At 42.8% G+C, this 15,698-nt stretch overlaps 1 protein-coding gene across 1 annotated transcript in view; it reads left to right on the plus strand.

Annotated features, from left to right (window-relative positions):
* Window positions 1-15,698, plus strand: part of PPIL2 (peptidylprolyl isomerase like 2) — a 153,703-nt gene that overhangs the window by 98,322 nt on the left and 39,683 nt on the right. The window contains exon 14 of the mRNA XM_034791061.1: window positions 2,802-2,835. Coding sequence (XP_034646952.1) covers window positions 2,802-2,835 — 34 coding nt within the window. The remainder of the gene's footprint in view (window positions 1-2,801; window positions 2,836-15,698) is intronic.

Raw genomic sequence — 15,698 nt, forward strand, 5'->3', positions numbered from 1 at the left:
AGAGATGGTCATGAAAAATGTATCTTGAAAACAAGGATTATCCTCGCATAGTGAGGGCAAGATGTATAAATTTGATCACCTAGCAGCTGTCACTGGAGAGTACTGTCACTCAGAGCTTGAAATGCCTGATTGGCCAGACTCCCATTGTCTTCAGCAAGCTTTGGATCTGGCCATTAGTGCATAGAGCTCAAACCCTGATCTGGGTGGGTAATATCTCAGCCCATTTAAATCCCATTCAGCTGACACTTGGTTTACAAGATACATATTTTTACATCCATAGTATCTGAACTTCATTTAGTGAGGTTCACAGTCCTAGCTGAAACAATCAAGAAGTCAGTTTCTGAGGGACTTCTGGGACTGATCTCTGTGGTTTGTTATACAGGTGTTAGAGAAAACCAGCTAACTCTTGAAGGTTTGTTTGGGTGTTCATTGAACTCGAACCTCCCGGGGGAACCTGCCCCAAGGTGTGCCCTCTCTCCATACAAGTCATGGAAATCCACCTCCTTTCTTACCTCTTTGGTTGAGGATAGCTGTTGGAGAGGAAGTAAAGTATGCTGGCTTGGGGAGAGAGGGTTTCCCAACCGAAGACTCAGTCCTACAAGGTGCTGAGCACTCTGCTCCAATCCATCAGATCACTGAAGTACATGCTTACAGTTAAGCATGTGAGTAGTCCCATTGACTTCTGTGTAACTGCTCTCATGATTAAAGTTAAGCACGTGCTTACATACTTTGGATTGGGGCGCTGAGTGCTTAGCATTGTGTAGGCTCAAACCCAAGTAAATAACCTCAGCCTGTGTTTGTGAACTACTATAAGCATGGGTCAGGTTTCATGAAGGTATCAAACCTTAATCTCACAGCAAAGGTTCTCGGAACCTGTTTATTTAAGAGACTCGTTTAGTGACCAATTCTGATATTCTGAAAAAAACATGTTTTACAATGTGAGATTTAATTTTGAAAATTAAAACAAAAATTTAGTTTTGATTACTAGCCATGCCAAGTAAATAGTTCACCTGCTGCATTTTTAGTTTTGAATGAATAATTGTTTCAAATATCACCCTTGTGACACCTCATTAGTATGCCAGCTCCTTAAAATGCATGAAAAGATGCTGATTTGCATAGGTCTTAAAATCAAACCATTATAATGATGCTACTCCCACTCAAACAGTTTAGGGCAGTTTCTTTCAATCTTTCCAGACTACTCTACCCCTTTCAGGAGTCTGATTTGTCTTGCATATCCCCAAGTTTCATCTCACTTAAAAACTACTTGCTTACAGCACACTATTACTGAAAAAATGCTCGCTTTCTCATTTTTACCATATATTTATAAATAAATAAATGTCAATATAAATATTGTACTTAAATTTCCGTATATAATATATAGAGCAGTATAAAGAAGTCATTGTCTGTGTGAAATTTTATTTTGTACTGATTTCACTAGTGCTTTTTATTTAGCCTGTTGTGAAACTAGGCAACCATCCAAATGAGTTGATGTACCCCCTGGAAGACCACTGCGTATCCCAAGGGGTATGCGTACCCTTTGTTGTAGGGTTACCAGATGTCCAGATTTTATAGGGGTCTTTTTCTTATATAGGATCCTATTACCCCCCCACACACACACACACCCCCTGTCCCGATTTTTCACACTTGCTGTCTGGTCACCCTACTTTGTTGAGAACCACTGGCTTAGGGCATTGCAGACGTTCCCTTAAATAGAACAAAATATTGTAACTAGTTTTGCAACACAGGGCTTGTCTATGCTACCCGCCAGATCGCAGCGATCGATCCAGTGGGGGTTCATTTATCACGTCTAGTATAGATGTGATAAATCAACCGCTGAGCGCTCTTTCATCTACTCCGGTACTCCACCAGAACGAGAAGCACAAGCGGAGTTGACAGGAGAGCGTCAACTGTCGACTTACTGCAGTGAAGATTGCGGTAAGTAGATCTAAGTACGTCGACTTCAGCTACGCTATTCATGTAGCTGAAGTTGCGTATCTTACATCGACCCCAGCCGGTAGTGTAGATAAGTTCTTACTTTCTGAAGCCCACTGAAATCAATGAGAGTCTTTCTAGTGACTTCAGTGACCATTAGATTGGGTCCTGTGATCCTAAAAAAAGCAAGTGACTTCTCCATTTGGCAGCACTGTGTTCCTAAGTTTATGTTTGATATCAAAATTAAAATGGTGCTTTCACCATGATTTTTAGCTAACTTGCACGCTCCCTCTGCTGACTTTGGAGCAATAAAATCCAAAATATTGTTTTTGTATAGGTCCTACATAAACAATGGATATTTTGGTTGGTTGGCTTCATTTGGGGATTTTTCTTACAACTCATACAATGAATATAGTGCCAGAAAGATGGAAGCAAGTGCAGAACGCTCTTTTTTTCTTGCTGGTGCTTTGATTGCAAGACTAAACACTTTTCAAACTTTAAATGCAGTGCATCAACTGGGTAACTTAGGGCACAGCAGGTGATGGAAAAGATATTTTTCCATTAACCTGTACAAGACACAGTTAATTTATTATTCCTTGTTTGTCCACAGGAGTCCTGTTATTGTTATAAACCTGTCACTCTGTTAGATGATTTTCCAGGAGCATATGACAACCAACTGATAAAAGAAGCCCCAAACTAGTTGTAATAGTTTTCTGTTTACTAGCTTCCCAACACACCATTTAGAAGTAAGAAAAGTTGAGCAGAATTTCTCTCTTGTGAAAATATTTTATTTCTCGTATCTAAATATTAGGCATATTTTACTATAGTATACTATAGGATATAGTATTGTTTTGTTTTTAATTCTGCAGATCCAAGGAGGTGATCCTACTGGAACAGGAATGGGTAAGTGTGTGTGTGTGTAAGTGTAAATACAAAGTGCTGTATGTTACTGGCTGGTTTGTATTGGAGAGAGAATTTCCATGAGTCTTGTTCACAGTTCAGTGTGCTGGGATTGTGTTATAAGAAGGAAAAAATATTATGCACTAAAAGAAGGTTCTCTCTTTATTCCATATTAATGAAACGTTAGAAACCTATTGAAGCCTAGTAAGTGACCAAATACTGTTCATTCCCCCAGAATTAATCCCCTTGTTAGGCCATGCTTCTTCCCTTTTTGTTTCTAACTTCTAGGGATCACTTTACTACTTTTTCCTGCCTGTTCTTCTTTCCTAGCCTCTGTGATCTAGATCAATGGTGATAGCTGCTGTAGAGATGCAAATAGAATAGACATATATGAGAGTTGCTCCTACTACTGCAGTGAAGGCTCCTCCGGGCATTGACCATCCTGTTCTGTATAAGTTACATTATGAGCTTACCTGCTGCTGTAAATTGGCTCTCCGCACACCTGTACAAGTCAGTTTTGCCTGCTCATTACCAAATGTCATCCAGCCTTCACAGCTGGTTGTCAGGCAGGCCCCAGGAGTTCCCCCACGTTCTGTTCTACTGCTAAGTTACACGTGTGCTGCTTACCCGTACACACACACAGTGTATTCCTGTGCTCACACAATCTATTCATCTAAAGGGATGTCTATGTAATTGTTAAATATTGTAGTATGTAGTATTTACTTATCAATTCAGATATATTTGTACTGGCCAAGTCTCTACCTCTAATGAGCATAAAAATTAATGAAGGATTATGCAACTGCTGGATCAGAGTGGTTGGGGATTCTGTGTTTTGAGTGCTGAAGCCCATTGAAAAGATCTGTTACTTATTATATGTTTTGCTACTCTTGGACTGTCCAGTGAAATATGTTCTGATGCCATTAGAAGATGACTATTGGTTTGAAGGTACCTAAAGGCATAATTAGGAACATTTTTAAAAAAGAGAAATGAAAGAAGTGCTAGGGAACTATAGAGGTACTTAAATGGGGTAGTGCTGTACCCCAGTAGCCTTTCGCTTCTATAGGCAGGAGTTCAAATCTTGTTGTGGAATGAAAATGGACTTGGTGGTGTCATTCTAAGCTCCATTTGTGCAAATCATAAAATTACCATGAAATGCAGCACAATTAACAATCTGTAGAAGAGAGGTCTAAAGCTGGCAAAGCGGTTACGTTGAAGGTTAGGAATGAGTTGCAATTTTGAATGAAAGTTAAAAATGTAATGCAAATAAGCCAGGGGGGAAAATCCGTGTATCCTTTCATTTTAGAAAAGAGTTTGATAGAAGGATGGAATCCCAAACCAGAAAGAACAGTCTCTGATTTTTTTTCATCTTGTTTGCTTCTATTTACTTCATTTTAATTGGATCTGAATCTACTATAGACCTAGGGGTCCTGCCTGCGTTTATAAAGCCTGTAGCAGTTCTCATAAAACTGTCAGTTTATACCCAAATGGCTCTGACAGTGCCAGCAGCTCTTCAAAAAGTTGCTCTAGTTCAGGAGAATCCAGACATTGCAGAAATCAACTTTATTTGAAAAGAAGCAACAAGACACCTGCGTAGCCATTCGTTGACTTCCACAATTCGACGATTTCTACCCAGGCCTTTTCCCTGCACAGGGAGGATGGACGAGAACACCACTTGTGCCTCAAACTCCTTTATCCTTCTTCCCAGAGCCACGTAGTCTGCAGTGATCCGCTCAAGGTCATTCTTGGCAGTATCATTGGTTCCCACGTGGAGAAGCAGGAAGGGGTAGCGATCCGAGGGCTTGATGAGTCTCGGCAGTCTCTCCGTCACATCATGTATCCTAGCTCCTGGCAAGCAGCAGACCTCTTGGTTTTCTCGGTCAGGGCAGCAGATAGATGACTCAGTCCCCCTGAGGGAGGGAGTCCCCGACCACTACCACCCTCCTCCCTCTCTTGGAAGCGGTGGGCATGGAACCCCCATCCCTAGGACAATGCATCTCATGCCTTCCAATTGGAGGAGTCTCCTTCTGCTCCCTTCCCTCAGATGTATCATCTACTCCACTTTCCGCATTAGTACCTGTGGAGAGAACATGAAAACAGTTGCTCACCTGTATCTCCATTGCTGGTACATGGACGCTCCTCTTTCTTCTTCTGGAGGTCACATGCTGCCAATTTTCTTCACCGTCCCTCAGTCCCCTCTGCACAATCTGCTCCGATTCTTCAGAACGTTGTGCCTGTAGAAGCATATCCTGAAGTCTGTCCAGGAAATCTTCATTTTCTCGTATGCAACGCCGGATCGATACTTGTTTCTCCAGACCTCGAACCTTCTCTTCCAATATGGAGACCAGCTTGCACTTTGTCTGTACAAAGTCGTTTCTGTGCTGTGGAAGAAAGACAAACATGGCACAACCTGTGCAGGTTACAACAACTGAATACTCACCTTCCATATCACCTTCCTTCTAAGAGCTTCCTCAGCTGTTGCAGCAACTCACAGAAGCCCGCGAGATGTAAGGCTCAGTAGGTTCTCCGCAGGCAAACTCCCTCTGTTAGCCTCCGCTGTTTGCCGCTCAGCTGGTTCACTGTTGACTGCCTTTTTATACCAGTCTGGCCCACTCAAGGCCCACCTGGAACAAAGCACTCCCAATTCACACTGTTCAAACAAACAATAAAACAGTCAAGCACACGGTCAAACTGACAAACTGTCCACTGCAACAGACACTCAGATACTCACCAACACAGCCCCCCTAACGCAGCACTTAGCATACCTCCTCTCTGACAGATCCCAGGCAAACTCCCTCTGAGAGAAGGCTTTGGATTCTTCGACCATGGGATGGTGTTCCAAGAAGGAGGAGTGCTAAGCAGAGACGGGCTCCACCTAACGAAGAGAGGGAAGAACATCTTCCCAAGCAGGCTGGCTAACCTAGTGAGGAGGGCTTTAAACTAAGTTCACCGGGGGAAGGAGACCAAAGCCCTGAGGTAAGTGGGGAAATGGGATATCGGGAGAGTGCAAGAGGGGAGGACTCCTGTCTCAGACTGAGAAAGCAGAACAACAGCGAGTTATCTTAAGTGCCTATACACAAATGCAAGAAGCCTGGGAAACAAGCAGGGAGAACTGGAAGTTCTGGCACAGTCAAGGAACTATGATGTCATTGGAATAACAGAGACTTGGTGGGATAACTCACATGACTGGAGTACTGTCATGGATGGATATAAACTGTTCAGGAAGGACAGGCAGGGCAGAAAAGGTGGGAGAGTTGCATTGAATGTAAGAGAAGAGTATGACTGCTCAGAACTCTGGTATGAAACTGCAGAAAAACCTGAGAGTCTCTGGATTAAGTTTAGAAGTGTGAACAACAAGGGTGATGTTGTGGTGGGAGTCTGCTATAGACCACCAGACCAGGGGGATGAGGTGGACAAGGCTTTCTTCTGGCAACTAGCAGAAGTTACTAGATCGCAGGTCCTGGTTCTCATAGGAGACTTTAATCACTCTGATATCTGCTGGGAGAGCAATACAGCGGTGCACAGACAATCCAGGAAGTTTTTGGAAAGTGTAGGGGACAATTTCCTGGTGCAAGTACTGGAGGGACCAACTAGGGGCAGAGCTTTTCTAGATCTGCTCACAAACCGGGAAGAATTAGTAGGGGAAGCAAAAGTGGATGGGAACCTGGGAGGCAGGGACCATGAGATGGTCGAGTTTAGGATCCTGACACAAGGAAGAAAGGAGAGCAGCAGAATACAGACCCTAGACTTCAGAAAAGCAGACTTTGACTCCCTCAGGGAACTGATGGGCAGGATCCCCTTGGAGAAAAACATGATGGGGAAAGGAGTCCAGGAGAGCTGGCTGTATTTTAAAGAATCCTTATTGAGGTTGCAGGAAAAAAACATCCCAATTTGTAGAAAGAACAGTAAATATGGCAGGCGACCAGCTTGGCTTAACAGTGAAATCCTTGCTGACCTTAAACACAAAAAAGAAGCTTACAAGAAGTGGAAGATTGGACAAATGACCAGGGAGGAGTATAAAAATATTGCTCAGGCATGCAGGAGTGATATCAGGAAGGCCAAATCACACTTGGAGTTGCAGCTAGCAAGAGATGTTAAGAGTAACAAGAAGGGTTTCTTCAGGTATGTTAGCAACAAGAAGAAAGTCAAGGAAAGGGTGGGCCCCTTACTGAATGAGGAAGGCAACCTAGTAACAGAGGATGTGGAAAAAGCTAATGTACTCAATGCTTTTTTTGCCTCTGTCTTCACGAACAAGGTCAGCTCCCAGACTGCTGCACTGGGCAACACAGTATGTGGAGAAGGTGACCAGCCCTCTGTGGAGAAGAAAGTGGTTCGGGACTATTTAGAAAAACTGGACGAACACAAGTCCATGGGGCCGGATGCGCTGCATCCGAGGGTGCTAAAGGAGTTGGCGGATGTGATTGCAGAGCTATTGGCCATTATCTTTGAAAACTCATGGCGATCGGGGGAGGTCCCGGATGACTGGAAAAAGACTAATGTAGTGCCCATCTTTAAAAAAGGGAAGGAGGAGGATCCGGGGAACTATAGGCCAGTCAGCCTCACCTTAGTCCCTGGAAAAATCATGGAGCAGGTCCACAAGGAATCAATTCTGAAGCACTTAGAGGAGAGGAAAGTGATCAGGAACAGTCAGCATGGATTCACCAAGGGCAAGTCATGCCTGACTAACCTAATTGCCTTCTTTGAGGAGATAACTGACTCTGTGGATGAGGGGAAAGCAGTGGATGCGTTATTCCTTGACTTTACCAAAGCTTTTGGTACAGTCTCCCACAGTATTCTTGCCAGCAAGTTAAAGTAGTATGGGCTAGATGAATGGACTATAAGGTGGATAGAAAGCTGGCTAGATCGTCCGGCTCAACGGGTAGTGATCAACGGCTCCATGTCTAGTTAGCAGCCGGTTTCAAGTGGAGTGCCCCAAGGGTCGGTCCTGGGGCCGGTTTTGTTCAATATCTTCATTAATGATCTGGTGGATAGCGTGGACTGCACTCTCAGCAAGTTTGCAGATGACACTAAACTGGGAGGAGTGGTAGATACACTGGAGGGTAGGGATAGGATACAGAGGGACCTAGACAAATTAGAGGATTGGGCCAAAAGAAACCTGATGAGGTTCAACAAGGACAAGTGCAGAGTCCTGCCCTTAGGACGGAAGAATCCCATGCACTGTTACAGACTAGAGACCATATGGCTAGGAAGCAGTTCTGCAGAAAAGGACGTAGGGGTTACAGTGGACGAGAAGCTGGATATGAGTCAACAATGTGCCCTTGTTGCCAAGAAGGCTAACGGCATTTTGGGCTATATAAGTAGGGGCTTGCCAGCAGATCGAGGGACGTGATCGTTCCCCTTTATTCGACATTGGTGAGGCCTCATCTGGAGTACTGTGTCCAGTTTTGGGCCCCACACTACAAGAAGGATGTGGAAAAATTGGAAAGAGTCCAGCGGAGGGCAACAAAAATGACTAGGGGGCTGGAGCACATGACTTATGAGGAGAGGCTGAGGGAACTGGGATTGTTTAGTCTGCAGAAGAGAAGAATGGGGGGGACCTGATAGCTGCTTTCAACTACCTGAAAGGGGGTTCCAAAGAGGATGGATCTAGACTCTTCTCAATGGTAGAAGATGACAGAACAAGGAGTAATGGTCTCAAGTTGCAGTTGGGCAGGTTTAGGTTGGATATTAGGAAAAACTTTTTCACTAGGAGGGTGGTGAAGCACTGGAATGGGTTACCTAGGGAGGTGGTGGAATCTCCTTCCTTAGAGGTTTTTATGGTCAGGCTTGACAAAGCCCTGGCTGGGATGATTTAGTTGGGGATTGGTCCTGCTTTGAGCAGGGGGTTGGACTAGATGACCTCCTGAGGTCCCTTCCAACCCTGATATTCTATGATTCTAAGACTCACTTTCATCAGGCCTATGTTTTTTAAAGACCTTAACTTGGTTCCAATCAGAAATAAAACATATTTGAAATACTTGATGTGACAAGAGCTGTTAGAAGTGCTAGGCTCCTACAGGACTCTCAAGCCTGTTTTGTGTGTGTATAGTCATTAAAATTATACAATTTAAACAACTGTGGGAGAAATCTTCAAGATTTGTTCTTGAATACCTAACAACTTCTGCACAACTGAGCGGTACAACCGCAGCAGATTTTAGTTTCACAAAGCAACTGCTTAATTCAGTCATTATTTGCTATTGTCATCTAATTGTTACATTTGATCTTTTTATACTTCATTAAGCACTAATCATCTCTGATCATACTTATTATTTTTGATGCACATAGTGTGAGCAAGCAATTACAACTATTGTTTCTGGTTTCAGAGTAGCAGCCGTGTTAGTCTGTATCCGCAAAAAGAACAGGAGTACTTGTGGCACCTTAGAGACTAACAAATTTATTAGAGCATAAGCTTTCGTGCTACAGCCCACTTCTCCGGATGCATATAGAGTGGAACATATATTGAGGATATATATATATATATATATATATATCCTCAATATACACACACACACAACACACAACACACACAGAGCATGAACAGGTGGGAGTTGTCTTACCAACTCTGAGAGGCCAATTAAGTAAGAGAAAAAAACTTTTGAAGTGATAATCAAGATAGCCCAGTACAGACAGTTTGATAAGAAGTGTGAGAATACTTACAAGGGGAGATAGATTCAATGTTTGTAATGGCTCAGCCATTCCCAGTCCTTATTCAATCCTGAGTTGATTGTATCTAGTTTGCATATCAATTCCAGCTCAGCAGTCTCTCACTGGAGTCTGTTTTTGAAGTTTTTCTGTTGTAAGATAGCCACCCGCAGGTCTGTCATTGAACGGCCAGACAGGTTAAAGTGTTCTCCCACTGGTTTTTGAGTAATATGATTCCTGATGTCAGATTTGTGTCCATTAATTCTTTTGCGTAGAGACTGTCCGGTTTGGCCAATGTACATGGCAGAGGGGCCTTGCTGGCACATGAAGGCATATATCACATTGGTAGATGTGCAGGTGAACGAACCCCTGATGGTATGGCTGATGTGATTAGGTCCTATGATGATGTCACTTGAATAGATATGTGGACAGAGTTGGCATCGGGCTTTGTTACAAAGATAGGTTCCTGGGTCAGTGTTTTTGTTCAGTGATGTGTGGTTGCTGGTGAGTATTTGCTTTAGGTTGGGGGGTTGTCTGTAAGCGAGGACAGGTCTGTCTCCCAAGATCTGTGAGAGTAAAGGATCATCTTTCAGGATAGGTTGTAGATCTCTGATGATGCGCTGGAGAGGTTTTAGTTGGGGGCTGACGGTGACAGCTAGTGGTGTTCTGTTATTTTCTTTGTTGGGCCTGTCTTGTAGGAGGTGACTTCTGGATACTCGTCTGGCTCTGTCAATCTATTTTTTCACTTCAGCAGGTGGATATTGTAGTTTTAAGAATGCTTGATAGAGATCTTGTAGTGCTTGTCTCTGTCTGAGGGATTGGAGCAAATGCGGTTATATCTTAGAGCTTGGCTGTAGACAATGGAATGTGTGGTGTGTCCTGGATGGAAGCTGGAGGCATGTAGGTAAGTGTAGCGGTCAGTAGGTTTCCAGTATAGGGTGGTATTTATGTGACCATCGCTTTTTAGCACAGTAGTGTCCAGGAAATGGACCGCTTGTGTGGATTGATCTAGGCTGAGGTTGATGGTGGGATGGAAATTATTGAAATCATGGTGGAATTCCTCAAGGGCTTCTTTTCCATGGGTCCAGATGATGATGATGTCATCAATGTAGTGCAAGTAGTGTAGGGGCGTTAGGGGACGAGAGCTAAGGAAGTGTTGTTCTAAGTCAGCCATAAAAATGTTAGCATACTGTGGGGCCATGCGGGTACCCATAGCAGTGCCGCTGACTTGAAGGTATATATTGTCCCCAAATGTGAAATAGTTGTGGGTGAGGACAAAGTCACAAAGTTCAGCCACCAGCTTAGCTGTGACATTCCGTCGACGTGCAAAGGCTGAAATTGTGGAAAAGCAACATCACTTGCCCCATAACCTCAGCCATGCTGAACACAACGCCATCTACAGCCTCAGAAACAACCCTGACATCATAATCAAAAAGGCTGACAAAGGAGGTGCTGGAAAGATGGAAAAGATGCCACAAGTACTCCTGTTCTTTTTATTATATTTCTGTTTCTGACAGTACATATGCATGCAGCCTTTCAAAAAAACAAGATTGAGATGGTCTTGCAGAATCTTTTGTTTCTGAGATGGGTATATTCAGTTATCTAAAAACAAAGACATTTTATTTAAAAATAAGAGGGTGGGGGAAAAAACTCTCCAGGCTTCCTCTCTCTCTCTCTAATTATTTCGGCACATCATAAAGCAAATGAACAAGAAGTATAAAATAACTGTTTTGATACTCTGAGAGCAGCAAGTTTAAATGTTATAATCAAAATATTCTAAACTCCCTCTCATTTGCAATTGATTAAATTGGGAAACCGCAGGGTTGTTTTCTCTGTTGCTTTCAAATGTGGAGTCATTGTATGCGAAGGGCCTGGGTTGTCGAACACAGCTGCAGTCCTGAGCGTCCGTTGTTTTGTTAGCTGCAGTGTTGTTGCTTAAAAATAATGGATTTAACATGAAATACAGCTCTAGTCTGCTCACAAAATGGCTTATTTCTGTTCTCTGAGTAGCTCTGAAAAAGGCCAGGATTATGTTTCAAACCAAAGCCTCTATGGTCTGTGTTATACTGGACGTCAGACTCCTAGATTTCCACGGCCAGAAAGGACCATTGTAATTATTTGTCTGTTTTTAAAAAACCTAGACAAGGGTTTTAATCCATAAATTGGAGCTTTTATATATTTCATTTCAGGGCAGTGAAACTATATTATTTTACAAATAAAATTAATCTATATCTTAGAACTTTTTAAGTTCCTCTCTAAGGAAACCTGTTGGCTTTGGTCAATTTTTCCTTTATCAGAAAGCAACCAGATGATGGGGAAATCACAAAGGCTACAAACAGGAAAAACAAGTACATCTTCTTAGTTGGCACTATATCTCTTTGGTGAGAAAACTGAAGTGTTTCATGAGAATACTGTTGAAAGCGCGGGTATTTTATTTGTGAAGCACATGCCAAAAATGCATAAGTACATGGGGGTAAAAATTTTAAAAAGGACGTAAGTTCCAATTTTAAGAAAGACCTTAGGCACTTCTGAAAATTTTACTCATGACTTTGTTGCTGTGGCCCTTGTCTTTTTTGCAATATCTATTTGGAGGCAGCAGAAAACAATTCAGCAAAGAATAGCATTGAATTTTAAGACTCTTCCATTTGCTGCAAAGATGCCACCAGGAAGGCGGTTAGGAGAGACCAGTAGAAGGACAGTGGGTGGGGCCATACTGGTAGAAGAATTGACAGATGTGAAATTCATGTGATAGTGATCTTTTCATGGAAAAAGTGGCATGCACCTAAAGTTGGGGAGCGATTGAAGGGGAATGGAGGATGGTTGGAGCAGGGAGTTCATAGTGTCCAACATTGAGAGTCACCAGTCCCGATTAAAATTGTTTTTCAGCATTTTGGACAGAGTCTATACTTCACTACAGAAGGACGACATATCTGCAGTGCCCCTTATCCTGAGAATTATGAAAATAAAGGAATTTTGGGTCTCAGCAGCAGATAGGTAGATGACGAGACAACTGTGTGGAGGTTGGAGAATCTCCAGTTCACAGATGGAGAGTTCAAACTCTGATCTAGAGATAACTGCAATGTTTTCTCCATCCTATGTTCAGAAGTGTAGTGTCTGGGCCAATTGTCTTAGGGAGTTAAAACAAGGCTCAGCTTAAGTTCAGAGTATTTAACTCTGTGTATGTGTTAAGTGAAGGGCCTTTGGCCTCCCCTCTCCACATTAGAAAAGTGCTCAAGATTGGCTAGTTAAAAAATAAGGGCTCGTGGAGCATGAGTGTTTATGCCCATTACTCCTGATAATGCGAATTAGAGTGGTATATATAAATCCATGCTCATTATAGCTTGAGAAATTCCATATGATAGACTAGTTTCATTGTCCCAAGAGCTTGCTTGTTCAAGGTAGGTGTTCACGGGGGTTTCCTTGAGTCATTCTGTCAATTCTGAAACTTTCCCAACAGGCTCTATATCTGCATTAGAGAAATCTCAGAAAGTAGGAATGGTTTGTTTCAGTTCTTATTTAAGATCATACATTTTCTCTAAGTGAATTTTCAGACCTCTCTTAGGATTGGCCTCAACTTGTAAATCTCATACCATGCTTTGTAGAGTATGTAACACAGTGATGTCAACCTGGAGCTCATGTTCAAAGGAAGCATTCAGCCTCTGAATATTACTGTGGACTTTAAAAAAAACAAAATATATGATTTTAATGCCTTTAAATGTGAATTGCAAATGTTGCACAATAAAATGTCCCAACTTGAGTGGGAGCAACTGAACATGATTAACTGGGATTTCACAAAAAGTTTTAAATTGTACTTCACTTTGCAGTTCTTCCCAAAATGAACTAGGCATATGACTTTAGGAATACAATTGATTAGCACTGAAACCAAAGGAGAGTGCTTCCTGTAGGGATAAAAAAAGGCAGAATTTAGTCAGTATGAGTAGCTGGTTAAATTTTCCAGTTCTGCCAATATGAAAAATCAGTGGGAGTTTGATGCCTAACTGCCAGCCTTTGAAAATGTACTCCTACATTTCAAAAGTGTTGCCAGTTATGCGTGTGTGTGTGTGCGCGCGTTTGCATAAAGCAAAAGGAGACATTAATTTCTTCAAAACAGCATCCCTCCTGCCTCCATCCTTCCCTTCCTGTCACTGTGACCTACAGGTTAATGAACTTGGTCTCTAATCAGAGTCACACTAAGGGTATGCAATTCTCCGCTTGAGGAGACACATCCATGCTAGCTGTGATCAAGCTAGCGTGCCAAAGATAGTGTTGTGGCAAAGTAACAGGAGGCACTAGCCGCCCGAAGTACTTACCTGTCTGAGACGGTAGGATGTACTCGGGCTGACTAGCTCCTTCCCCTGTTCACACTGCCAGGGCTGCACTCTGTTTTTAGAGCACTAGCTCAATAAGAGTTAGCTTGGGTTTGTCTCCTCAAGCTGGGATTTACATCCTAGCTTGAAATGTGTTCAGAATGCAAACACCTTCCGCTGAGAATGTTGGGCCCCTAGTGTCTTTTAAACGTGTGTACTGTTAGCTCATGCACTCCAGCTGACCTCTGCTGCTAAATCACAGCCCCCAAAATTTTAGAATTCATTTATGGAATTTTGTTGTTTCCTTCCCAAAACTTAGATTGGAGCATTTTAAGTCCGTCAACTTTAGCTTACTTTGCCTCTGCTCTTTTGAGTTTGTCTGAAGATGGGTCTGCAAAGAACTTGAACTGTTTTCATCCTTTTGAAAGTCTCTGAACCATTGATCAAATGAACCTCTGAAGTTTTTTTGATTGTGTTTAATATTGTCAGCACTTTTTCTTGAGCATTTGGTTGCAAGACACTTAACTGGTAAAAATCAGAAATCTGTTTGGATAACACTGAGAGACTAGCCAAGGGAAAAATCAGTGAAATAAACAAGCTTATTAAAAGCATGTTTGATATTTTGTGCCCTGTATTTTCAAAGAATTCATGAGAGAGAGAAACTTTATTTCAAAGGTACTTAAATTGAACATGATGGAAAATCCAATCCATAGAGAAGACAATAGAGGCATCACTGTCATAGGCACCCTCTCTAGTGTTTGGTCAGAGGAAGAGATTTCTAAATGCCATTAAGACTGGAGGAGAACTTACATTGGTTGATAAACCTGTTTCATGGTAGAGGCAAGAAGGAAGGACTTTACATCTCTTGACTTTTGAACAGTAGTGCATGAGAGGTGGCCATTTTCGACCGGTCCGCACCCAGTCCTCCTCAATACGAGTTATACTCTTTGGGCTGCAAACTCTGCTTTATATCTGCTGGATGAAATCTGAGAGGAGACTTGCAGCTTTGTCACTGTAAGAAGTGGAATGAGGAGTTTAGTGATTGCCTCTGATCTGTTATGGACAGGATGTTATGCGTTACTTTGGAATTTGATGACCAATTCATCTTTGGGAAACTGTAAAATATGCTGCACAGTAAACTTTCTCTCTCCTTGTTAGTGGGGATTACAGTAACTCCAGTGCTTTTCCCTCCCCGCCAGAGATGGGAAACCTTGTTTTATCTTGTACACTAGAAATCTGGGTTCGTAGTGTGGTATTTTATCAGGAACTAAGATACAGAATAAGTAGCCATGAATATTAGATAATTGAAATGACTAAAGCGGATCTAAGTTACTCTTTTTGCTATTTAATGGGCAACATGTTTATTGCAGTCTATTCATTTCATTGATTGTCATCTTTTCTGTAATTTTACTTGATGGATTGTTTAAAAGCCAAGTTAACAAAACCCAAACGAACCAAATCTTGACCCAGGCTGCTGCTTCTAAAAGAACCAAGTTTCTTACCTAAAACTCTTGAATTCCGTGCTAATGAAATGTTAGGGGTTCCCAGAGAAAGCTGAGTCCTGGGGCCCAGGTTTAATCTGGATTGCATTCAACACCCCTGTTCTCCTCTGAATCTCACTTCTGACCTGCAGGCACCACTCACTAGCTATGGCAACATTTGGTTTTGGTTTCTGTCCTCAACTGACCTTTTAAGCAAATCTTGGACCAGGGGTCGGCAACGTTCGGCACGCGGCTCACCAGGGTAAGCACCTTGGCGGGCCGAGCCAGTTTTATTTACCTGCTGACGCGGCAGGTTCGGCCAGTCGCGGCCCCCACTGGCCGCGGTTCGCCGTCCCGGGCCAATGGGGGCGGCGGGAAGCCGCGTCCAGCACATCGCTCGCCCGCGCGGCTTCTCGCCACCCCCATTGGCCCGGGACGG

Source organism: Trachemys scripta, chromosome 15, assembly GCF_013100865.1.
Source record: "Trachemys scripta elegans isolate TJP31775 chromosome 15, CAS_Tse_1.0, whole genome shotgun sequence".
Classification (NCBI taxonomy): domain Eukaryota; kingdom Metazoa; phylum Chordata; order Testudines; family Emydidae; genus Trachemys; species Trachemys scripta.